This window comes from Lipomyces japonicus, assembly GCF_038497905.1.
Source record: "Lipomyces japonicus strain CBS 7319 unplaced genomic scaffold V1514scaffold_2, whole genome shotgun sequence".
In the NCBI taxonomy this organism is placed as follows: domain Eukaryota; kingdom Fungi; phylum Ascomycota; class Lipomycetes; order Lipomycetales; family Lipomycetaceae; genus Lipomyces; species Lipomyces japonicus.
In genome coordinates this window covers 24,585-47,825 of record NW_027117814.1, presented here as the reverse complement: position 1 = coordinate 47,825, position 23,241 = coordinate 24,585, and the positions used below count along the sequence as shown (strand labels likewise).

Below are 23,241 nucleotides of genomic sequence, written 5' to 3'. Positions count from 1 at the left end.
CGCCTTAAAACTCACACAAGCCCCTTGTAATTGTGATGCGTAAACTCCCAACGGATTGCCCCTGATTTCATATCGCCGATCGAATCCCTTATACTACTCGGCAGCAGCCAGAGGCAAAAAGCCAATTTTCAATTAAAAAAAAAATAAGTATTATTAAAATTGCTTTTAATAAAGTCTTGTTTAATTTGCAAACCATTTAGTTTTCTGTCGTTTAGTCAAAGTCGTCTCAGACTTTCCCGTTTATCGACAATTAGGTTTAATTATTCGCGTCACGCAGCATGACGACATGCACGTGCGCATGTGCTGTGTTGGCCCTAATCAACGTCCAGCTGACCGCCTGGTGCCTTCACCCTAACCCATGATCCTTTTTGACCCCTTCACCGCCCGCTTTCAGGCCCGAATTTTTCATCGATCTATTAACACTCTCACATACTCATATATCGTCAATATTCCGCTTCAAGGTCTCAACCTACTCTTAGTTCTCTCTACATTTTATTTTAGTATTTCAGCAAAAGAAATCAATCCTCATGGCGAATCTTTTAAGTAATTTTAATCTTAGTAGTAGTAGTAGTAATAATTCTACTACTACTCAGCCTGGACCTCGCTCCTCGCCCAACTTCCTTGATGGTGCTGCCATTCCCAACGGCGTCACTCTTGCATCCTGCTGCACTTATAATGTCGCTTCAGGTGCCGCAGTCTTTAAGTATTGCACTACGTTGGACGGGGTAGCGGAGTGGCGTCCCTGAGGCCCTTCTTAGGAAAAGTCCTTCTGCGGAAACGCGGAAGGCATCGTTGGACCTGGCAATGAAGTGTGAGAGACTTTTTGCTAATGGGACTGCGATTTATGAGGGGGAGCCTGCGGGTCACCTGTCTGATGGCAACAGACATGGGGATGCCCAGGCGGTGTTGTCAAATTCTATGGATCACGGCAAATCGATCGAAAATCAATCCGACACTGCATTATCACCTGCTGTCAGGGCTTTACTTAAGGTAGCTTATCCGAACCGTTGTATGAACTTTTCAGGTCAACGTCCGGCTGATGCTGTTTTGCTTAAACTGGAAGACTTGAATTCATATCTTTGGTATGGTGCTGTCGTGGATCGAACTTTAATTATATATTTTGATAAGTCGGTGATCCATCGGAACATGGAAGTCAAAGCTGGGTAAGTTTAAATATAAAACTATTTTTTTTTTTTACTAATAATGCGCAGGTTGGTTGCTGTGATGGATCTAGCGTATTCGTGCTTTGACTGTCAACGTGCAGTGGTTTGCATTGATAAACAGCTTCTTTTGGAGCAACCGTACTACATTAAACACTTCCACTGGATGGGGTTTTCTCTGGTAAGGTGTCCAAAATATATTAATGGTGGTCAACTCTCCACTGCTTGGGCTGCGATGGAAGTTGAATTGTAAGTTGAACTGCGAGTTTTGATAGTTCAACTATGCGCGTGATTATATTCATTCCATTAGTACCGCTTTTGTCTGTTTCAGAATTGGACTTGGGTTCCAATTATCCTTATTTGCTTCACACATTGTATCTCGCTTGATTCGCTTTTATTTTTGGTTGTAATTTGGTGTTTATATTTATTGCTTTTTTTGTTTTTTTTTTAATGGGTTCGGTGTTGTCCATATTGCTCGTGTTAATGGTCACTTCATTCCTTATATTAGGATTTTAATGTACTTAGCTATACTTTGTGTATGAATGCAAATATTATTTATTTTTTTAATTGTCGTTAAACGAGTCGTTCGAATTTGGTAGCATAAATCCACTTTTGATCCAATCAATTCCTGCCTCCCACTTCTCCCACTCGCTGAGTTTGTTAAGTGCATCTTCAGGAGAATCCAATAGCTCATTTGAATTAGTACTTTCCACAGATCCAGCATTTGCTGTCGGTATTGTTTTCGCTGGGTCTCCAGTAGAGCTCGTGTATGGAACTTTAATTGCGCTACTCTCATTCCATTGATTCAATGGCGAAAACACGCTCATGCTTTCTATCAGCGCGTTATTCATTATATCACTCTCCGCTATGGGACCTTCGTCCTTAACTTCTGTAGATGTTACTGCTCCTATTGCTCCTATTGCACTGGCTGCTCCAGCTGCTTCGACCGCTGCTCTTGCCCTTTCCAGAACCTGTTCAATCATTCTCAATCCAGATTCCACACCAACGTCGTGATTCATTAACCGGTAGCATTCAAGAGCAATGTTTGTGATTTCAAAGTTTATGTCCACCTCCTGCTTATTTGATGGATCTCGTAAAATATCAAACAACAAAATCGCACATGCGTTTTGTAAAAACATGGAATTAAACCTCATAGTTGCCAGCATCGGGTTTGATGAATATGACCGCGCCAGCAACAGGAGCAAGCCGCGGCCGGCTTCCACTGCCCTGCGACATGCCTCAGGCAAAAACGCGTATTGTTCTTCAACCTGGGGCAAGGTCGGTTGGCCCTGTGCGGTTCGAACCCGCTCCTGTTGCCTGCACATGGCATCCATTAAAAGAAACGGTCGATACGTGAGAGTTTTAAACATGTAAAAATCTTAAAAATCATGTTAGACCGTCGGCAATTTTGCCCAAAGCAAAAATTTAATACAACAATATTGTCACTTACGACATCCAATTGCAAACGCGTCAACATGCAAGTATATACCTGGCTTTCCAAAATCTTCAAATCGTAAACTTGGTGGCAGTTCTGATTGGTATTGTTTTAATTCTTCGTCTATTGCCGTGGCAGCTTCCCATATTGAAAGCAATGATGTCGTATCAAGTCCATAAATCTGATTCGAAGATTTCATAGATATTCTTCCTAAAGGTGCCATGTACCGTAAAAAATCATTGTCTGGAACGGCAACGTCCAAGTCGTTGTCGTTGAAGGCTGACGGACGGCCGAGCGAAATTGATAGTAATCTCTCAAATGAATATAACGACCATAATGTTATTCTTCTGTCACGGTTGCCTTGTATTGCGCCATCTGAATACTGTGACAAGCTTGGAAACTCTCTATGTAAACCACATGCATAGGCAAGACGGACACTCTGCCCAGAAAGCATGTAAGCCGTGTTTAACTTGCCCGTCATGGCTTGATGGTGACTTAAAAGCAATAACACTTTGACACGATCTGTACTAACAATCTCATTCGATTGATTCACTATCCCATATGATCTCTGAAACAAAATCGAACTCCACTCGTTTTCACCTTCCAAGCTGGCGCCCGTGGCAAGCACTGCCAGTAATCCTGCCTCTCCGTTTGAAGTCTGAGCTTCCGTACAATACATTGAGTCCAAAACACTTTCCAGATACTCCCTGGAATAAACAGGCATGATGTACACCAGCGTATTCCAAAAATTATCGATAAATTTCTTGGCCTTGATCGGGTCTAAGAATTTCATGTTGCCTTCTTGGTTATTTTGCGCAGTCAAACCTCCCGCATTCCAACCTAAAAACAAATCCCTAAATCCAAACCTTTTGATACCCTCGGGCACATCTCCTACGCTGTTCATTTCAATTATCCCCGAATTGATCTCTTGGTGAATATGCTGAATGAACGAGAACGTCGATGCCGGGCCATAATAAATAAAGCTCTCCACTCCTGGATTTGTCGCAGTTACGCCGCTGTAAACAGTGCTATGGATCGGACTCGCTTCCGAGCCTTGGGTTGGGGAATCACTGAACGTGACAGGTGAAAACTCAGCCTTTTGGCGTTTTACCGGACGTCCACGACGAGCTGAAGAGTTTGGACTGTTTTCCGCACTTGTTTTAGCATTGCCGGTAATGGATGGATATAAAGGCACAGTTGCATGTGACAATGATGAAGCTTCGGTTACGGAACTGCTCTTTGTTTCATCATCCTTATAGTAGCACATGGCACCCCTTAGGCTGCACTGCCCACACGAAGGCGTGACTCCATCGCACTTCACTTTTCGTCTCCGACAAATATAACACGCACGTCGAGTTCGAAGACGATGATATTCGGGAATTGGTGAAACTAGATCATACGAGGCCTAAGTCAATTGAATGTTGCATTTAAAAAAAATAAAATGGAAACTTGTGTACTTTGCCTTCTCGAGGCCATTTTGAGCAAATGCCTCGCTCTGCAGTTTCAAGGCCGTCTCCGTATTATGCGTTATTCTCACAGAATACTTTATATATAATGAACAAGCTTGCAGAGATTTAATATACAATAAAATAAATTATATAACTCCGTAAAGTCATCATCTAGACCTTGTTATCCCCACGAATAGAAAATCGGTTGCGGTCGTTAACTTTCTTGATGACTAAGTATTAACGTAATTTTAGGGGATTTTTGCTTGCCAATTAAAAAAAAATAAAAAAAAAATCTAAAATTCCCAACCTCGATAAATTAATTCCCAAGGCGCACAAGAAAAAGGGCCTTCAATATTCAGAGGATTTGAAATCACGCAAACATGTCCACGGAAAAAAATGAAGAAAAGAAGCGCAAAAGGGAAGGAGATTTTGAAGAAATAGAGGTTGATGTTAATGCTCCAGAACCGTTGTCGAAAAAAGAACTGAGGAAGCAAAAAAAGAGGAAAGCTTCTGGACTGCCCGAGGAACAATCAAACAAGCAAACAGACAAGACGCAGGAAAATGACGTGAAATTAGAAAAATCAAAATCAAAATCAAAAACCAAAGGATCGGAAAAGGACAAAAAATCAAAACAAACGACGGAATTTGGTATTTGGATAGGAAATTTGTCGTTCCATTTAACGAAAGATGATATTCGCACGTTTTTCATATCGAAAAGTGCAGACAAGTTCAAAGGCGAAGGCATTAAATCTGACGAGATAACCCGTGTTCATACAAGAAAAACTCAAGGAGGAAATAATAAAGGGTAATTTTTTAAGGGGGAACACGTATTCATTTTACTGACATATTAATAGGTTTGCATATGTTGATTTCACAACCAGCAAAGCATTGGATAAGGCAATCGAACTTTCAGAAATGCCGTTTGAAGGTCGGAAAGTACTAATCAAAAACGCAAAAACTGAAAATCCAAAAATCGGTGGATCAGGGCACAGTTCAGAATCTAAACCTCAGGTACCGCCTTCTAGAGTTCTCTTTGTTGGGAACTTGCCATTTGAAACTAAAGAATCAGATTTACTCGAAAAATTCACGGTTGGTAGCGAAAATGGTAAGGATCATGAGAATGGAAGTGACTACACTGATGTGATTAAGCCATTTAGAGTTAGAATGGCAACGTTTCAAGACAGCGGCAAAAGCAAAGGCTTTGCATTTATTGACTATTCAAGCCCAGAAGAAGCTTCCAAGGCATTATCATTAATCGGCAAAACAACTTCTATTCTCGGACGACGAAATATTAAAATTGAATTTGGTCAGGACAGATCATTTAGATGGAAAAACAAGACTGAAGATGATCAAGGTCCGGAAGAAGATGTTCATGACAGGACTGCCAAGCCAGCACATGAAGCAACATCAGGCGGATTAAATAACGAGAAACCGACACAGAGGCTGAAAAGGACTCAAACTCGAGTAACGCCGGGAATGGCACTGGCAAATTCACAGCGAGCAAAGGCATCAATCGTACCTTCCGAAGGTAAAAAAATTACGTTTGATGATTAAATTAGATTTGGTTGTTGTGATGTATTGTTGCTTTAACGCATTGTTCAGTTAGTAGTAGCGTAATTTATATCACATAATTGTCACGTTTTATTATGAAGGGGTGTCATTGAGGAAGTAACATATATACAAATGTAAATACAATTTTGGTCACATGTTAAAAAACAAACGGAGTACAAGCAGTAATTACTTCACGCATAACTATAAGATGTACATCTACCAAAAAAAAATAAAAAAAAAAAGAAAATAAATCTGCGGTTGCGTTAAAGACAGCAAACAATTACTTTTTTTAAAAAAAGACACCTTAAAAACGTAAGAAATCTTTATTTCGGAAAAAAAAAATTCCAATGTGGGTCTCGCATTACAAGACCCGAATATCTCGCTTTCTTTTATTTTATTTTGTTTAAATCTGGCCAGCAGCAGCGGCCAGAGCAGCAGCCTGCATCTGAGACGCTATCTCAGGATATCTAGCCCACAATCTGCGTTGAATCTTGGCAGCTTCGAGATACATCACTGCCTGAACAAGTTCGGGTAAACTTCTTGCCAGTTCAACGTGCTTTTCAAAGTACGTCAAAGCCTCTTCAAACTTGTTTCTGTTGATCAAAATTTGAGAGAGTATGGCAATCGCAAAATCAGACTCAGGGTCCACTTAAATATAGGTTAGTAAAAATCTGAAAAATAAAAGTAGAATGAGAGGCACACGTACAAACAACAGCCTGTTTGGCAATTTTCTCGGCCTCGTCTAACGAGCCTGGTTGGAACTGGAAATATACTGTAGCCTTATTGATTAATGGAATAACATTAACTGGAGAATCGCTTTTCTTCGCGACATTGAACGCTTGATCAAACTTCTCAAGAGCTTCGTCATACTTTTGCTGGTCTAACAAAAGCTCCCCATAATAATTGTACACATCTGGATTATCTGGGAATTTCTTCAGGCACCTGGTGAATCCAGCCATGGCAGAAGAAGCTGATCCCATTTTGTACTGTGTAACTGCAAGTTGAATATGGGCAAGTGCCCAGTTGTTATTCAAATCAATTGCCTTCTGGAAGTCCTTCGCAGCCTCAGTGAACTGAGTCATAATGAAGTTAATCTGGCCCCGGTGATAATAAATATCAGGCAAGTTGGGATCAGCCTTGACGGCTGCTTCAAACAGCGAACTTGCAACGTCAGGCTTATCGAGTTCAACATTGAGAGTGGCAAGCTTGATGTATGCCTGAGCAGTTGGGTTGAGTTCAATGCTCTTCTCCAGACTCTCTACAGCGGATTCATTATCCGTCTTTAAATAATCGAATGTGGCCTTCCACAGATACGCAAGCGCAAGATGTTCTGCGTTGTTTGAAATTGCCTTCTCAAAAAGTTCTTCAGCCTCCTGGTAAGCCTCTGCGGTCTTATTTTCGAGCGATTCCAGGCCTTTGTTCAAGTAATAGTCACCGGTTCCCTCAGCAGCCAATTTGACCTCAGCTGGAACTTCGACCGATGTGAATGAAGCCAGATAAGAAGTAATAAAGTAGGCAGAAGCCAAAACCTTCTTGCGAGTTTTGAAAATGTCATTGGCAATGGCCTCAGAATGCTTCTTAATAAGCTCGTCGATGGTACTGCTCACTCCATCGCTAGGGGGGCTCATTAGACATACAGATGTATAGTCCAAAATTGCTTCAGGAAGATCGCCAATTTTTTCGTAAGCAGCAGCACGACGGGTTAATACTTTGCTGTACTGAGGGTCGAGAGACAATGCGGTAGTACTCTCTTCAATAACCTTGTCCCACTGTTCCAGTGCATTGTAGCAAGCTGCTCTGTTGCCGTAGTAAATAGGGTCAGCATAAGCAGAAATCGCCTGAGCATATAAGTCGAGCGCCTTAGTGTATTCCTTTTTTTTAAAAGCCTCATTTCCGGCATTCTTGTATTCTAAAGAGTATTCCTTTTTGATCTGTTTATTGTTAGTATAAAAAATAAAAAAAAACCACGAAAATAAGATTCTGCCGTACCTCTGGGCTAAGTGTGCTGAGAACCTCGGAAGATATATTTGGCAAACCATCATTCGCAGCAACAGGCTCCTCTGAAATCTCGGCTTTGCTTGCAGCAGCTAGAAAAAAAAAAAAAATCAACTCTAATCTTTATCGCGGATATAAGCACATGTTGCTTACCTTCTTGTCTTTCCCTCTCCTTCTTTTGCTTTCTCTTCTCCTTCTTTGCAGCTCTCTTCTTGTCGCTCTTTGAGAGCTCAGTGGATTTAGACTCACCAGTGGCTGGAGAACCAAATGGTTTCTTGTTGCCGTATGCAACGTAGTAAACTCCAGCACCGGTAACAATAACAAAAGTTGCCGCTGAAACGGAATATACCAGTGTTTTGTTTTCAGACACAAATTTCGAAAATCGAGACCATAATGATGGAGAAGCAGATGTTATGATCGGGGCAGCGGATGTTGGTGCCATATTGTGGTAAAATTGAGGATTAAAAAAATAATGGTCTTTTCTTTTCTGTAGAATAAGTTTAGACGTATGCAGGAGCACTAACGAAGTTTACTAAAATGAAAATATTATTAGCATTTTAAATCCAACTTATTTCAAAATAAATATATGAACGTAAGTTAAAATAGGCGAAAACGTGCTCGATCAATCCAGCATGTATGGAAAGGCAGCGTAAAGTCACACTTGTATGCATCGAGCGTGGTCTAAAACCCTAGCAACACTCAACAACAAACCTTACATTATCTTCGCTTATCCAAAACTTATTTAATTACAGACAGCCGATTGGATTCGACAGTATATCCAAGTTCGTGGTGTATGTAGAATGGTCGATGGGAAGCAACCACGGGAAAGTTACAGAAAAAATCCGAGTCAAACGAGTGATCGCCCGGGTAACGTTTTGGCTCTTTGCTTTCGAGCTTCCGATTTCCGCCGGCTTTTGGGGAGTTCAATAGTGAATTTCATATATTTTAAACGGGAATTCCTGATTGTTAACCATGATTAGGATTAAGATGCGTGAGTCATTTCAATTACATTGGTAATGTGTTGAAGTCATGCTAGCAATGGCCTCAAGAAGCTTAGCCCGGTCTCGTTGGGATCGCGAGTACTACCCTCACATACCGTCGACTTGATGCCGTTGTCTGCTGTAGATGATACTTAATGCATTAATTACAGAAGTATTGTGCTATTAGGTGCATCATCTATCCCGTGCTGGTGCGCTTGTCGGAATGTATTGTTGATCCAAGAGCGATCAGATTGAAATGTAGCAGACGCAGAATCGTACCAGCCACCTCATGGGACTCGTTATAGAAGGAGGGTTAAGTCTCACGATGCTTTCACAACTACATGCCTGTAACCATACCATGTTGTTAGTTATATACTGTTTGTTATAACAATATATTATTCGTAGTAGTTTTCGTTGTTCCTTGACCGGCACACATCGAAACGTGCGGCTCAGGGGAATCAATTAGTTAATCCAGGTGTTTGATCATTTTCCTTCAATACAAAATCAACGACGAACTTTTCTTGACGTTTTCCGTTCGTACGCTTGAAATTCTGCGATACACATATTGATTTAGCTGCGTAACAAATTTTGATCAGTTTACAGTTTACAGAGGCAAGCAGCGTAAACATGATAAAAAACGCAAACGCCCTGTCCATTTTATACGAGTCTCGACATTTTCTAGTTGTGAATAAACCACCTCTGGTATATTCACAGCCAAATTTTGCCACACGGCCAAGGCCTCATTATCGTCAGAGAAAAAGCCATCGGTGGTATACATCAAGCGAAAAAGAACCTCAGGTATTACTTCTTGATCTTCTAAGGAAAGAGTATCCTAGATTTTATAAGAGCGAGCTGGTTTATCCGTTTACGCGCCCTGCTCTAGTTCATCGTCTTGACTATGGAGTATCTGGAGCAATGATAATATCGACAAGTTCACTGGTAAGTAGATTGGTTTATTCATACGCAGAAGATTGTATGGAACTAATATTTATAGGCAGCTCGACAATTTGGAAGAAATCTTAAACTTGGAGGAGAGAAAGGATGGCCAATCAAAAAAAAAGTATGGCAAATTTTGGCTTCGGGTATTCGATTTTTACTAACAGTTTGTACAGTACTTGGCTATTGTTGAACCAGCATATGATAGTCCCATATTTACAGAAATTTCAAATGCAGAAATAACTTTTTTCCCTGATGATGACCGAGCTGGAGAAATTACAAAGCCATTGCTGTATGAAGATTCGAACGAACTTTTGAAATGCACCACGCGTTTTAAAGTACTTGCAGGATTGCCCTCGGCCAGGTTACTGATTGAGTTGGACCTTGTGACTGGCAGAAAACACCAACTCAGACGGCATTGTGCAGAAGTTCTTCGGGCTCCCATAGTTGGCGACTCAAAATACGGGCTCGATACGGTTAATGATAACAATAAGAATGATAGCCAGATAGCGTTGCATTCGTATCAATTGGATTTCAAACCAGGTCTGGGCGACTGGCAGAGCATTCAAGCACCGATCAACTGGGGACGGGAGAAAGGCGAAGTATGGTACGATGCGAGACAATTTATTTTTTGAAAAAGAAAAGAAGGTGAAGAATTTTAATATGTAAATATCATTATCACGTAAATGTGAAGTTTATTTTAAAGTCAAGTTTTTTTTTTAGAGACGTTGATTCCTTTTAATTGTTGTAGTCCCATGTAGCATGCATGACTAAAGAACGTTCTAACGGTTGTTTAAATTGCGCGTCGGTCAAAAATATCCTCGAGAAGTAATTGGCCAGCGCCACCAATAAGCTGAATATCTGGGTCAGCATTGATTAAGCTGATCAGAATATCTAACCACCAAGGCATGTGAACATAGTGAAGCTATTCTGGCTTAGTAGTTATGCAGAAAGTTGTGGCTTTTGAAAGTACACTCACAGTACACAATAAGAAGTCATTTATCGAAGTGGCTGGACCAGCAGAGAAGCAGTTAGAGGAAGGGCAACAATTTTTCAGTAATATGGAGGGGTTCTATTCTTCTGCGTACAGTACTAGCGTGTTTAACACAAAAGAAGTCAAAGTTCGAGTTCGGCCAGTGGCGATTGTCGCACTGTCAAGGAAGAAGCCTCAAGCAGGGTTTAACGATCGAGCCTCATATCAGCCAAGATATATGCCCAAAATAGGCGTGTCTGAAGAGGATTGGGTTTTATTTGTTTTGGAAATTAATATGGTTTTGCAAGGAAGATGCCCTGCGATTGGTGATAACCTGGTTGACAAACAATCAACCGAGGATGCGTCTGCAGAAATAAAGAGCAGCGTAGTTCCACAGAGCCTTATGGGATGCCCTGGCTACTATGATGTTCATGATAGCTATCACATTGGATATTGCAATACGATGGTTATAGACAAATGAAATAAAAATCTATTTCAACATCTAGGACTGAATGTATCACTCGTTAAATTTGACGAGGCCGCGAGTCGAGGAGCGTCTTTTGCTTCTAGCTACGACGAAATTGATGCAATAGGGAAAAGACTGGACAACGCAACAGTTGTGGGGGGCACGTTTCATTGGTTGGGTCAGTTGAAGGAAACCCAGAAGATGCAATTGCCGAGCAAGTGGAAGAGGTATGACTATTCAAAGTCAGAAAGCAATTTGTACAATAGGCAATATGTTTTATTGCTTGATAGTAATGAAAGTGCAAAAGTAATGTAACTCGAAAGTATTGATATTAACGTGCCTTCATGCAAAATTGGTTATCAAATGAGTAATTGAACATGATAATAAATTATACAAGCCCATTTGCTTGTGAGACTTCAATTGCCTGTCTTGGATTTAACCTCGATAAATAAATTTTAAAAATGTATAACTATTAACATTTTTCTTGTTTGATCTTCCAAATAATATTTTTTTCATCCTTATCTGATAAACATTTATTAAGCATCACAAGCAATAATTATGAAAATAAAAATGGCAGACCTCGGAGCCGCATTTTGAGCGGCAATGACTTCATGGTAAACGAGTTTGTTTTCATGATTCTAAGTATTTTCGCTTCAGACATTATTTTGCATTGGAAACGTTTTTTTTTTTTTTTTTTTGTGCAGGCCCTTTAAAACTAAATGAGAAAGTTTCATAGTTATTTGCTACTGTTGCTTTCTCATTTCCGGTCTAAAATCTTTTTTTTTGTTGCTCGTTTGCTTGCGCCTGTTCCGTATGAACGAAGTATCTTCCTGATTAATTCAGAAAAAAATATTTTTTGATTGGATTGTACCGAAAAATAATGGTGGCACAAGTTTTTTTACTCAATGATGAAAATGGCGGAGTGGTAGATAAAAAATCGAACGGGTTACCGCAGAAGCCCAATGTCCACGCAGATGGCTCCTTGGACACCGACCAAACCGTGAATAACACAAGTTCTTTAATGTCAATGATTACAGAGAGTATGCCTAAAATATTTGGGTCCAAAAATGAATTTTTTACAAACGATCAACCTGAGCTTGACGTTAACGAAAACAAAGTTGCCGAGAACCATGACGATAAAACTTCAGAAGATCGTCCCAGGGGAATCAGGCACGTTAGTTCAGAGAGTGACATTCATCTTTTTATTTCAGAAAGTCAAAATTTTCAGGGTTTACATTCAAATCAGAGTCCGGATGAAGACGAACATCAAGTTCCTAAGGACCGAACGCATGATCGGCATCATAGTGCACCTCAAGGCTCTTCGGAAAACGATCTCAGCGCTGGCTGGGGCCGTATATTTGGCTCTGGTGGTAACTGGTTCGATCGGTTAAGAACGTCGACTATAGAAGAAAATGAAGACTCAGTTTTGCCCACGACACCATCGCGAAAGGGGAAGGAACCGATGCGCCATGGCGCTGATGAACCAGCACAAGGTTCGCATCCTTCATTGCAACGCCGGTCAACAGTTTCTGGCGGCCATGAATCTTCAAGGATAAAAATTACTCCAACATTTAGACGAATTACTGGTCGCAGTCATCATGACGACGGTCACTCTCACAAAGTAGATTCGGACCAGGCAACCAGTCAACGCTGGAAGGGACTCAGGACAACACTAAATGCGTTACAGTTTATGAGGTTTTCAAAGAGGAAAGATGACGCGGGAGTTCAAGATGTCAAGGGTGCCGAACTCGTGGCCGAATTATCTGCGGGTGCGCCAGCAGCCATCATTCTTGCATCTTCGTTTCAACGCGATGAAAAAGGCAGGCGCCGTCTTCCGGTTTTGTTGGAGCAACTTAAAGTTCATATTACGGATTCAACGCGAACATCTGATCGGCAGCATACGTTGTTTCGAATCGAGTTGGAATACGGCTCCGGAGACAGTAAAATGAAATGGGTAGTGTATCGTGATTTTAGAGATTTTTTCAACCTGCATTCTAGATTACGCGTGCTCAAGCTGCAACAAGACATTTACTCATCCACAACTGGTGGTTCTGTTGGCGGTCACCATCATCACGCCCGCGAGCTTCCTCATTTTCCAAGAGTCGCTATTCCGTACCTGCGTGGGGTTCGGGGCTTGAATGATGCCACGTTTGATGATGGTAATGCTTTGAGAAGACTAGGATTGTCCAAGCATAGCTTGCTCAGCGTAGCGGCTGAAGACGAGCAACGAAGTAATTATCGGAATAATACCAGTTCTTCAAACACGGCTGCTCAACGAGAACAACACCGTCACATCAAATTTATCGAAAACCAGCGCCTGAGTTTGGAAGAGTACTTGAAATCGTTAATCGGTTTTATGGTATTTCAAGGTGAGGCAAACCGCATTTGCAAGTTTTTGGAGCTTTCAGCAATGGGACTTCGACTGTCTATCGAAAATTCGTTTCATGGCAAGGAAGGCCCGTTAACTATTGTATCCACTTCTTCCACTCAGGGTTGGCGAACCAGCAAGGTTAAGCCCAGTAATATCAAGGCCGTGTTTCGCCGTCATGGATCTAAATGGTTCCTAATTCGTCACTCCTATATTCTTGTGGTTAATAGTGTATTTGACGTGGTTCCGGTCGATGTTTTAATGGTAGATAGTGATTTTAAGTATACTTACAAGCCTTTAACTCGGAAAAATAATGCCAAAAGCGAAGATGAAACCAGTCAGGTGAAGAAAATTAGTCAATCAGTTCAGGAAAGCACAAAACTTCGGCTCACGTTAAAATTTGAAAACGTGGAACGCAAGATGAAAGTTCTTACTTTTTCAGAGAAGCACATGAAGCAATGGCTGGACAGTATTGATCAAATGGTTAAGCTTACTCCTTGGTCTAAAGTTCATCGATTCGAAAGTTTTGCTCCAATCAGATACAATGTTTCCGCCCAGTGGTTTGTGGACGGGGTAAGACATGGAATTTCGTGTTGTAAAGCTTTAGAGAGACTAGCGCTAACTGAATTTAGAGAGATTACTTTTGGAACGTAAGCCATGCGATTGAAATGGCACGAGATACCATCTACATTCACGATTGGTGGCTTTCTCCCGAGATTTATCTTCGCCGACCAGCTCACGGAAATCAACAATGGCGGCTGGACCGATTGTTGAAACGCAAGGCTGAAGAAGGCGTGAAAATTTTTGTGATTTTATATCGAAATGTCGGCGCGGCGATTCCTATTGACTCACAGTATACCAAACAGTCGTTGATTGATTTGCATCCTAATGTTCACGTGGCTCGATCGCCTAATCAGTTTAGGCAAAACATCTTGTTTTGGGCGCATCATGAAAAACTGGTCTTGATTGATTACGTGGTTGCGTTCGTGGGAGGGTTGGACCTGTGCTATGGCCGCTGGGACACGCCTCAGCATGTACTGTCGGACGACAAGCCGACAGGGTTTAATCGCGGATCACAGGTTGATTTTGGACAAGAAACGCAGTTATGGGTCGGCAAGGATTATTCTAACGCCAGGGTGCAAGATTTTTATGAATTAAACCGGCCGTATCACGACATGTATGACCGGCAGAAAATTCCTAGGATGCCATGGCATGACGTGCACATGCAAATTGTCGGCCAGCCAGCTCGCGACGCATGCCGGCATTTCGTGCAACGATGGAATTACCTGATCCGTCAAAAACGATCGACCCGGCCAACTCCAGTTTTGTTACCGCCGCCTGATTTTACTGATGCAGAGCTTGAAGCATTAGGTCATCTGGGCACTTGTGAGGTGCAATTATTAAGGTCAGCATGTTCTTGGTCTCTAGGTTTTAGAAATGATAAGATTGAGCATTCAATTTTGAACGCGTACTTAAAAGCGATCGAACAATCTGAACATTTTATTTACATTGAAAACCAGTTTTTCATTTCGTCAACCGAGTTTGATGGCACGATTATTCAAAATGAGATTGGCGATGCCCTGGTCGAACGCATCATGCGCGCACATAAGCATGATGAAGATTGGCGTGCCGTTATTGTGATCCCGTTGATGCCCGGCTTCGAAGCCGAAGTAGATCAGCAGGATGGCACGTCGGTACGATTGATCATGCAATGCCAGTTTAGAACTATATCGCGAGGCCCGCACAGTATTTTTGCTAGACTGGAAAGGGTCGGGATCAACTCTGAAGATTATATTCAATTTTTCTCATTAAGAAAATGGGGCAAAATTGGGCTTGATGGGACTTTAGTCACTGAGCAATTGTACATTCATGCAAAGGTAAAAAAAATTTTTTTTTTTTTTTTTAAAAAAAAATAACTAAATGAATTTTTAGATTATGATTGTGGACGACCGAGTTGCGATTATTGGATCAGCAAATATTAATGAAAGATCAATGAGAGGTAATCGTGATTCCGAAGTGGCCGCGTTCGTGCGAGATACGGATCAAGTTGAGTCTCGAATGGGAGGAGAGCCATACATGGTGGGCCGGTTTGCGCATACGCTTCGGGTCAGGTTGATGCGAGAACATCTCGGTATCGATGTTGACGCGTTGGAAGATATTGAACGCAGGGCAGACGATAATGATGATGTGAAGTTTGACTTAAACAACAAAAACATTTGGCAAGCGTTGCAACGGTTTCAGGATTTGAAGCATCGTCCTCAGAGCATGGTTCATGATGACGAAGAAGGCTTGCAAAGCGAGTCTGACATTAGTCATGAAGAAAATATCAGTGATGATGATGATGATGATGATGATGATTATTTAACAACACGCGGGCGCGAGCTCAGTCAAAGATCATCATTGTCGTCAATGTCTGCGTTATCCAAGTCGATATCACGTGCCAACAAGGTTGGCGATGTTCCGATTATTGATGAGACTCATGATTGGCAAGCAAATCAAGGCCATGGAGTAAACAGGCTGTACCCTGAAAATAATAATTCGATGAAAGAAGATTCGTCGTCCGTGATTAACTCAGAAGAACATGCGGCAGATTTAGCAGGGTACGGATACGATAACATGAGGGACAATAAAGAAGCCGAACGAAACATGAAGGAGGCCGTGAAAAAACGCGCACGCGGTGACGGCAGTGGCAATGAAAATGAGGAAGAAGAAAAAGAAGAAGAGGTATATAATAATTTTGAAGAAAACAGAAATATTGCGCTACCAGCTTGTCGGGGATTAGACCTAAGGGGAAGTACCGATGAAGTTGCGGGCCCGTCTGCAAGCTCAGGCACGCAGGACAAGCCAACCAGCAATACAAGGACCACGACGACGACGACAAAGGATACGATGTGGCAAGATATCCAAGCATTAACATTGCAATCAGCCGAATCATTTTTATCCGATAAAGAAGAAGAAGCCCTGGCCGAGGTTGAAAACGGTAAATTGAAACCCATCAGCCCGGTCGCGTTTGAAGACCCGCTGGACGAAAGTTTTTATTATGACGTTTGGCTTTCGCATGCGGTTAATAACACAAACATTTTCCGTGCCGTGTTTTGGTGCCAACCTGATAACGAGGTGCGGACGTGGAAGGATTATAAAGAATTTCATGATCACGCGGACCAGTTCATGCGCATGCAGCAACCGGAGGTTAAACCGACGACGACGACTAGGCCGAGTGCCGGCAGCACGAGCACGCATTCAAATGGTGGTAATGTTGATGATGGTCCCAGTCATGGGGACGACCAGGCAGTTGAAAGCAGCAAGCATGCCGCGGCTGAGGATTTGTTCACAAGTAAAGACAAGCCGCGGATGACGCGACGAAGAGCAGGAACAAGCGGGACAATGGCTTCCAAGATGACAACGAACGGTGACTCTGAGTATCAGGCAAACGGGACAAGGTCCAACAGGCGATCACGTCGGCATCATCATAAGCAGGATGCCGTATTAGGCAAAGTTGAAGCCGAACACGCATTACAAAACGTGCGAGGACATTTGATTGTGTTTCCAACTGATTGGTTACTTAAGGAAGATGAAGCGTAAGTTTACAAAAACCACGTTTTCTATAATCGAGAATGACTAACTCTAATTTTTTTTTGAAGTGGTAATTGGTTTTACAATATTGATCGTATTCCGCCATTGGAAATTTATGATTGAGAACGTATTCTGAGTAGAGAAATTTGCATTTGCATTTAATAATTTTTAATGATACGCATTCAAAACATACACACGCAAGATGAATATCTAGTGAGAAAAACTTGTAGAAGTGAAAATCAAGCCTGAATTTGTAATTTGAAACGCAAAAGACCGTGCCGCGTGCTTGCGACCGGCATACAAGATTAAGCCCGAAAATTTAACCTTCACGCCAGCCGTGTTGTCGATGTTGTCGATCGATTGCAAGTCACGGTTCCGGTTGAGCAGCACAAGAACGTCAGCACCGGTCACGAACGGCCATATCGGATCCATCCGGTGATACGTTCCATCCAGGTCGACCGTTGCCATGGTTGCCGGGGCCGTTGGCGTGGTATTGTGGCTAAACGACGTGAGCGAGATAAAGAACGGAATGTTGTCGAACCTGAGCACGATATCTCGCGCCATGCGCATCATGCTTGTTATAAAGCCGTGCCATTGAAGTGATGAAGAAGAACCCGCGGTCGTGGTGGTTAATGAAGACCAGTAATGAGCAGCCAGCCCGTCCAATGCAACGGCAGCGACCGGCAAGCACAATAACTGGCGCAGATGCGCGCCGTGACTGGCAATCACGAGATCTGATCCGTTCACGGTAAAGATTGCCGGTGTTGCGGCCGATGTTGTCAGACACGATGATAATCTGCAAAACAATTCGCCTGAGCATAGCATGCGCAGGCAGGTTGCCAGTTGATCCAGGGACGCCGGCCGAATGACGAGCATCTTGCTGCCGGCATGGTCGAGTTTGCCTGCTGGATCGTAATTGAATCTGCCGTCGAGATCAAACACGACAACCGCGCCTGTAACTGGGCACGACGACGACGACGATGTCAAATGTGAAAGCAAGTGCGAAAGAAGCCGTGACTTGCCGGAGAATGGCGGGCCCGAGAGCAAAACAATGCCGGAGCTGATTTCCGTGTCATGACGTGCGTTCACTTCGCCAGGCACAACCACGGACAACGAAGTTATCGGAAGCAACGCATTGTGCAAGCGGGTTGGATTGAAACAATGAGCCGACGGTTGTACAAACTTTTTTAAATTTTTATTGACACGTCAGTCCAGAAAAAAACAACAACAACATGCACATATATCTGGTAACACGCACGTCGAGAAGAAGCGAACCTTTCTTAATTGAAGCCAACGACGAGGTCATGGCATGGTTTGTTTACATGGCAAACACAATTACGATTGTAAACAAAGCCTGATTGATGAGCGGGAAAGGAAAAGGGGTAAGGGGTAAGGGGTAAGGGTTAATTACAGCCGGTTGCAATTAATTGGCTGAGCGATTTCGACGTTTCTTTTTTTCTCGCTCGCCCTGGCTAACTTGTTTTCGTATCGTCCGTTGTTAAGCAAAACAAAATCAAAAAAAAAATGGCAGTTCCACCTATCACCGGAATCATTCGTGCTCGCATCTACCGTCAGGCTGCTCTTAGTAAGTTTGGTCATGATGTTGTTTTTTTTTTTGTGTTACTAACCGCGGATGGATAGCCACGGGTATGAAATCAATTAATGAATGAATCAGTTGCGACAATCTCGTCAGTTCTCTCACACATTTTTTTTTCTTTTTTTGTATAGCGTTCACGTTCTCCGTCGCGAACTATTACTAGTAAGATCCTTTTTTTTTTAGATTGATTCGTTGTTTTGGCTAACCAGTTATCACAGCTTCAAGTACGTGGCCTGTTTTTTATTGCAAATAGTTGGACAACATTTAGCATTTAGATTTAGATGATTAACAAATTGGCTTGTTCCAGGGTCCATTTGCCTTACATCCGTAAGAATGAGGAGCAGTTGACGCGAGAATACACCAAGGAAGAGATCGCCTACTTGCTCCGCAAGCACCACATTCCTTCATAAATCAATAATATCGTGTGGTTTTCAGGGAGCAATTGGAATTATTTTTTTCATGGAATTTATAGGAATGCATATGCAATAATAATATTAAACCACGTTGTGGGTTATTCAAAATTTGTAGGATTTAACGTCTCGTCTTGATTACGTCCTGATTACGTAAGCGAGGTGGCGAGATTTGTGACGACATGTTGACGTTTGCTCGCCGTCGATGGTTCTCCATATTTCGGCCTTGGTTTTTGCCGAAAGAAAAAATATAAAACCTGATTGGCTTTTTCTTTCGTGATTTATCGTATTTGAAATTCCGCATTTTAAAAGCAGCAAAAATTAAGTTATGTGTTCGGTTGACGACGGCACGCCATCGGTCACGCATACGCGAGATGACCTGGCCCGGCAGCGGTTCCTTGCTCAGCTCACGACCCCCAGTTTCGCAGATGCGAGAGGATATTCGTCCGTTGGTGCAAATGGTGATCAAAATGAAGACGATGACGACGACGGCAATGATGATGATGACTTTTATGATGACGATTATGTCGGCGTGGCGCCGGATCAGGTGCTACGACAACAGCATGCCAGGACTGCTGGTCCGCATGGCATTGCACATCTGGCAGAACCGTCATCATCACCGACATCACGGCAAGCACCGGCACCGGCAGCACCGGCAACAAGAACAGGCCAGGCAAGCCGCCGGCTGGTGCGGGCACCAACTTATGACCGGGCTCACTACACGTACTCGGGCGCGGGCCCGCAGACCAGGTCGTTACTGCACCAGCCTGATACGTCGCTGGCGTCCGTGTCGTCTGCGGGTTCGGCAACTGATGCTGCTCTAGATGCGAGCAGGCATGCGGATGGCGTGCCTGGTCCTGAATTTGACTACTACGTGTCGGATAGTAATGATGACGACGAGGCCGGCGGCAACAATGTTGACGATGAGGAGGACAACGACACGGTGGATGATGAAGCAGTGCCGCCTAAACCGGTCAGGCTGGCTCGCAGGTCGTCCACGAACTACGAGCGTGCGTTGGCAGGCCGGCGCAGGAGCAGTACCGTGGAGGTGAATCATGACCCCGGTCCAGCGACAGATGACAACCACCACCAGCAGCACCAGCACCAGCACCAGCAAACACAACAACAGAACCATGACCGTGACCGTGACCGTGACCGTGACCATGACCATAATCAGCATTTGCTGGGGTGGTTCCGGCCAGTCAGGTTTTCGTCTCGTGGCGGTGAGACCGGCAGGCGCTTTACCGTGTTTCCGCCATCGCATTACCTGCATCACGGACCTGACACGCACTCGCAGCAACTGTCAAATGTCGAGACCGATGCTGACGCGTCATCTGCAGACGACAGTAATCGACAACAACAGCAGCAGCAGCAGCAGGAACCTGACCCGCGGATTACAAGCCCGGACCCGCTGATAAGACTGGGCAAGGCCAGAAGCTTTGATTACAATCAATACCGCAACCGGTTTCACGGATTGCTCATGACCAAGGATGAGGAACGCAAGCCCGGGTTTTCAAGCAACTAAAGGGTCGTTGTCATGTTTTTTTTTTGTTTTTTTTTGCTTTCATTGTGACTGGAATGAGCTGGCGTTAGTTGGACGGAGGAATTGAATTGGGACAAGGTAATTTAGTTAGATAATTAATGCAACCGACCTGAATAGGCGAACAATATCAACCGCAGAACAATCGTAGGCACTTGACCGCTTTACCCCTGAACCGCGATCAAATCGACAGTATTAAAGTGAGCCAAAAGTCGCCGCCGCCATGACAAGACGAAAGCCGTCAGGTTCGGGTCGAGCTAAAATGGTAAGATCGCTTGCAGTAAAGAGGCATGTGGCATACTTTCGCAGGTGCTTGTCTTTGCTGCCCTACCCTTACACGGCGGTCGACAGCTCAAGGCTGGCGCTCGTGTTTTTTGCCATATCAGCGCTCGACATTCTCGGCGCGCTCAACCCGACCACCAATGGCGGCCAACAACAACAACAACAAGAAGAAGAAGCTGGCACGGTGACGGCAGAAGAAATTGCAAATTGGACGGAGTGGATTTACAGTGCCTGCTTGTTGCCGACCAGGGACGCGTTCCGGTGCTCGCCGGCCACGAACGCCGGACCGCGCGACAACGACGACAACGACGACAATGCTGACTACGACGCCGGGCACGTGGCAGGCACGTATTTTGCCCTGGGTGCTTTGCTTGTTCTCAGGGACGATCTTGGCCGGATCGACAGGGCAGGCATGATGCGGTGGCTGCGCCGGTGCCAGCGGCCGGACGGCAGTTTCGCTGCAGGCGTGATTGGCGGTTTCGACCACGACCGGCGTGAACGTGAACACGAATGGTTTGGCGAACGGGATCAGCGGTTCAATTACTGTGCTGCCGCCATTCGGCACATCATTTCTAAATCCACGTCAAGTGCAGCGAGCGATGATGACATTGACGTGTCCGCCGTGCGCGCGTACGTGTTGTCGTGCGTCGGCTACGACGGCGGCATCGGCTTCACGCCGTCCGGATTTGCCGAGAGCCATGCCGGATTGACGTATTGCGGCGTGGCCACGTTGCGGTTGCTGGGTGACAACGTGCTGGCTGAATCCATGCCACGGTTGCCGGGCCTGCTGCGATGGCTGCTTGCGCATCAGGTCGCGCAAGTTAACGACAACGACGACGACAGTGATGATGATGATGACGTGGTGGTGGCCGGGTTTAATGGCCGGCTGAACAAGCAGGTCGATACGTGCTATTCGTTTTGGGTTGGCGGCACGCTGGCGCTGTTGCCGGCCAACTCGTCGTCGTTCTCGCACACAGGATTGATGGGTTTGTCCCAGGTGCGGCCGAACGTGCGGTACCTGTTAAGCAAAACACAGGATGAACTCACGGGCGGGTTTGCAAAAGTGCAAGGTGACCGCAGTGACGTGCTGCATTCATGCCTGGCACTGACATCACTGGGCCTATGCGCGGACGTGATCCGGGCCGTGGGCAACAACGACAAGTGCGACAACGACATGGACCAAGATATCAAGGCCATAATAGGTCTCAAGAGCATTGACGCAGGACTGTGCGTGACACAGGCAACCAGGGATTACTGTGAGCAGTTACGACAAGCATGGACTACGAATGCGCATTTTGTAAATACATAGTTGTTGTTTTTTTCTTTTGGTTTAAAATTGTTGTTGCTTGACATATAAATAAATGATGATTGACATGCCTCGCTTAAGGGTTCTCAGAAACGAACTTGATACCCTTGGCAATGTTCTTCTTCAAGTCAGCCTTGGCGGTCTCGATCAGCTTGACCTCGTAGTCGTTCAACTTTCCGAGCGGGTGGATGGTCTCAGCACCGGCCGGGCCGAGCGTGACCTTGGAGGCAAAGAATTCAATACCTTCGGACTTGAACAATGGCGAGTCCACATAGGTGGGTTCGGTCACTGGCGTGCCGTCCAACGACGTCAATAACGAATCCGTGAACCGGGCCGCGGCCTGAGCCATGGACAACGTGGCCGAGCCGGCGCCGTCCTTGGCCTTGACGACCTCGTCACCGCCAAACTGGATGCGGTTCACGAGCGCGTCCCGGGTCTCGCCAGCCAGGTCGGCATGGTTAGATTGCGACAACAACGGCACGATCGTGTGTCCGGAGTGACCGCCGACCACGGTCACGGGCTCGGCCTTGGGGTCGGTGGACTGGACCTGGGAGATGAACCGGGACGCACGTAGGACGTCTAACGTGGTCACGCCAAACAGGCGCTTGGGGTCGTACACGCCGCGGGCCTTGTACACCTCGGACACGATCGGCACGGTCGAGTTGACCGGGTTGGCAATCACGAGCACGAAAGCCTTGGGCGCGTGCTCAGCAGCGGCCTTGGCCAGGTCGCGCACGATCGACGCGTTCGTGTTGAACAGGTCGTCACGGGTCATGCCGGGCTTGCGAGGAATGCCAGCCGGAATCAAGATCACGTCCGCACCCGTCAACGTCTTCTTGAGCCCGTCGTTTTCGGCCAGGTAACCGGTCACGGTCGAGTTCGTGGGCACGTGCGACACGTCGGCAGCCACGCCGGGCGCGCCTCGCAAGTCGTACAGTGACAGGTCGGTGACCTTGTTGTTGAGCTTGAGAAGCAATGACAATGGCTGGCCAATGCCACCTGAAAAAAAAAAACCAGTCAACAATCGTGCCAAACATTTAAAAAAAAAAAAAAAAAACTTACCGGCGGCACCGAGCACGGCAACCTTGTATGCGGTGGAAGCAGTCGACGAAAACGCACGACGCTGCTGAGCGAAAACCGAACGAGCGATGAGAACCATTACGTGTAATTGATGTGGGATTGATGTGAATTGATGAGGAATTGATTTGCAATTATTGACTA

At 44.6% G+C, this 23,241-nt stretch overlaps 10 protein-coding genes across 10 annotated transcripts; 6 read left to right on the top strand and 4 right to left on the bottom strand.

The window, feature by feature from the left end:
- Positions 1-409: 409 nt before the first annotated feature.
- On the top strand, positions 410-1,727 carry V1514DRAFT_287843 (uncharacterized protein). Its single transcript, XM_066925231.1, has 2 exons — positions 410-1,163; positions 1,212-1,727. Exons 1-2 carry the CDS (start codon positions 805-807, stop codon positions 1,411-1,413), a joined length of 561 nt encoding a protein of 186 aa, XP_066785818.1. The 5' UTR covers positions 410-804; the 3' UTR covers positions 1,414-1,727.
- On the bottom strand, positions 1,646-4,221 carry V1514DRAFT_365301 (uncharacterized protein). The gene is made up of 3 exons (XM_066929808.1): positions 4,053-4,221; positions 2,611-3,984; positions 1,646-2,538 (listed from the first exon to the last, which is right to left on the bottom strand). Exons 1-3 carry the CDS (start codon positions 4,069-4,071, stop codon positions 1,724-1,726), a joined length of 2,208 nt encoding a protein of 735 aa, XP_066785817.1. The 5' UTR covers positions 4,072-4,221; the 3' UTR covers positions 1,646-1,723.
- A 137-nt stretch (positions 4,222-4,358) lies between these two features.
- On the top strand, positions 4,359-5,817 carry V1514DRAFT_287841 (uncharacterized protein). Its single transcript, XM_066925230.1, has 2 exons — positions 4,359-4,848; positions 4,898-5,817. Exons 1-2 carry the CDS (start codon positions 4,424-4,426, stop codon positions 5,595-5,597), a joined length of 1,125 nt encoding a protein of 374 aa, XP_066785816.1. The 5' UTR covers positions 4,359-4,423; the 3' UTR covers positions 5,598-5,817.
- V1514DRAFT_323798 (mitochondrial precursor protein) lies at positions 5,661-8,121 on the bottom strand. Its single transcript, XM_066926315.1, has 4 exons — positions 7,705-8,121; positions 7,584-7,661; positions 6,301-7,525; positions 5,661-6,242 (listed from the first exon to the last, which is right to left on the bottom strand). Exons 1-4 carry the CDS (start codon positions 8,029-8,031, stop codon positions 5,998-6,000), a joined length of 1,875 nt encoding a protein of 624 aa, XP_066785815.1. The 5' UTR covers positions 8,032-8,121; the 3' UTR covers positions 5,661-5,997.
- Positions 8,122-9,074: 953 nt separating this feature from the next.
- On the top strand, positions 9,075-10,279 carry V1514DRAFT_349712 (pseudouridine synthase). Its single transcript, XM_066929384.1, has 3 exons — positions 9,075-9,508; positions 9,564-9,629; positions 9,682-10,279. Exons 1-3 carry the CDS (start codon positions 9,197-9,199, stop codon positions 10,138-10,140), a joined length of 837 nt encoding a protein of 278 aa, XP_066785814.1. The 5' UTR covers positions 9,075-9,196; the 3' UTR covers positions 10,141-10,279.
- A 2,127-nt stretch (positions 10,280-12,406) lies between these two features.
- V1514DRAFT_274630 (uncharacterized protein) lies at positions 12,407-16,894 on the top strand (the record flags this gene model as incomplete). Its single annotated transcript, XM_066924861.1, has 3 exons — positions 12,407-13,885; positions 13,945-15,189; positions 15,245-16,894. 3 exons carry the CDS (start codon positions 12,407-12,409, stop codon positions 16,892-16,894), a joined length of 4,374 nt encoding a protein of 1,457 aa, XP_066785813.1.
- A 201-nt stretch (positions 16,895-17,095) lies between these two features.
- On the bottom strand, positions 17,096-18,191 carry V1514DRAFT_317388 (uncharacterized protein; the record flags this gene model as incomplete). The annotated part of the gene is made up of 2 exons (XM_066925836.1): positions 17,096-18,067; positions 18,144-18,191. The coding sequence occupies 2 exons, from the start codon at positions 18,189-18,191 to the stop codon at positions 17,096-17,098; spliced, it is 1,020 nt and encodes a 339-aa protein (XP_066785812.1).
- Positions 18,192-19,220: 1,029 nt separating this feature from the next.
- On the top strand, positions 19,221-20,417 carry V1514DRAFT_340262 (uncharacterized protein; the record flags this gene model as incomplete). Its single annotated transcript, XM_066929019.1, has 1 exon — positions 19,221-20,417. The coding sequence occupies one exon, from the start codon at positions 19,221-19,223 to the stop codon at positions 20,415-20,417; it is 1,197 nt and encodes a 398-aa protein (XP_066785811.1).
- Positions 20,418-20,694: 277 nt separating this feature from the next.
- Positions 20,695-22,023, top strand: V1514DRAFT_345715 (terpenoid cyclases/protein prenyltransferase alpha-alpha toroid; the record flags this gene model as incomplete). Its single annotated transcript, XM_066929239.1, has 1 exon — positions 20,695-22,023. One exon carries the CDS (start codon positions 20,695-20,697, stop codon positions 22,021-22,023), a length of 1,329 nt encoding a protein of 442 aa, XP_066785810.1.
- On the bottom strand, positions 22,022-23,231 carry V1514DRAFT_365291 (lactate/malate dehydrogenase). Its single transcript, XM_066929807.1, has 2 exons — positions 23,083-23,231; positions 22,022-23,019 (listed from the first exon to the last, which is right to left on the bottom strand). Exons 1-2 carry the CDS (start codon positions 23,177-23,179, stop codon positions 22,097-22,099), a joined length of 1,020 nt encoding a protein of 339 aa, XP_066785809.1. The 5' UTR covers positions 23,180-23,231; the 3' UTR covers positions 22,022-22,096.
- Between the last annotated feature and the right edge of the window lie 10 nt (positions 23,232-23,241).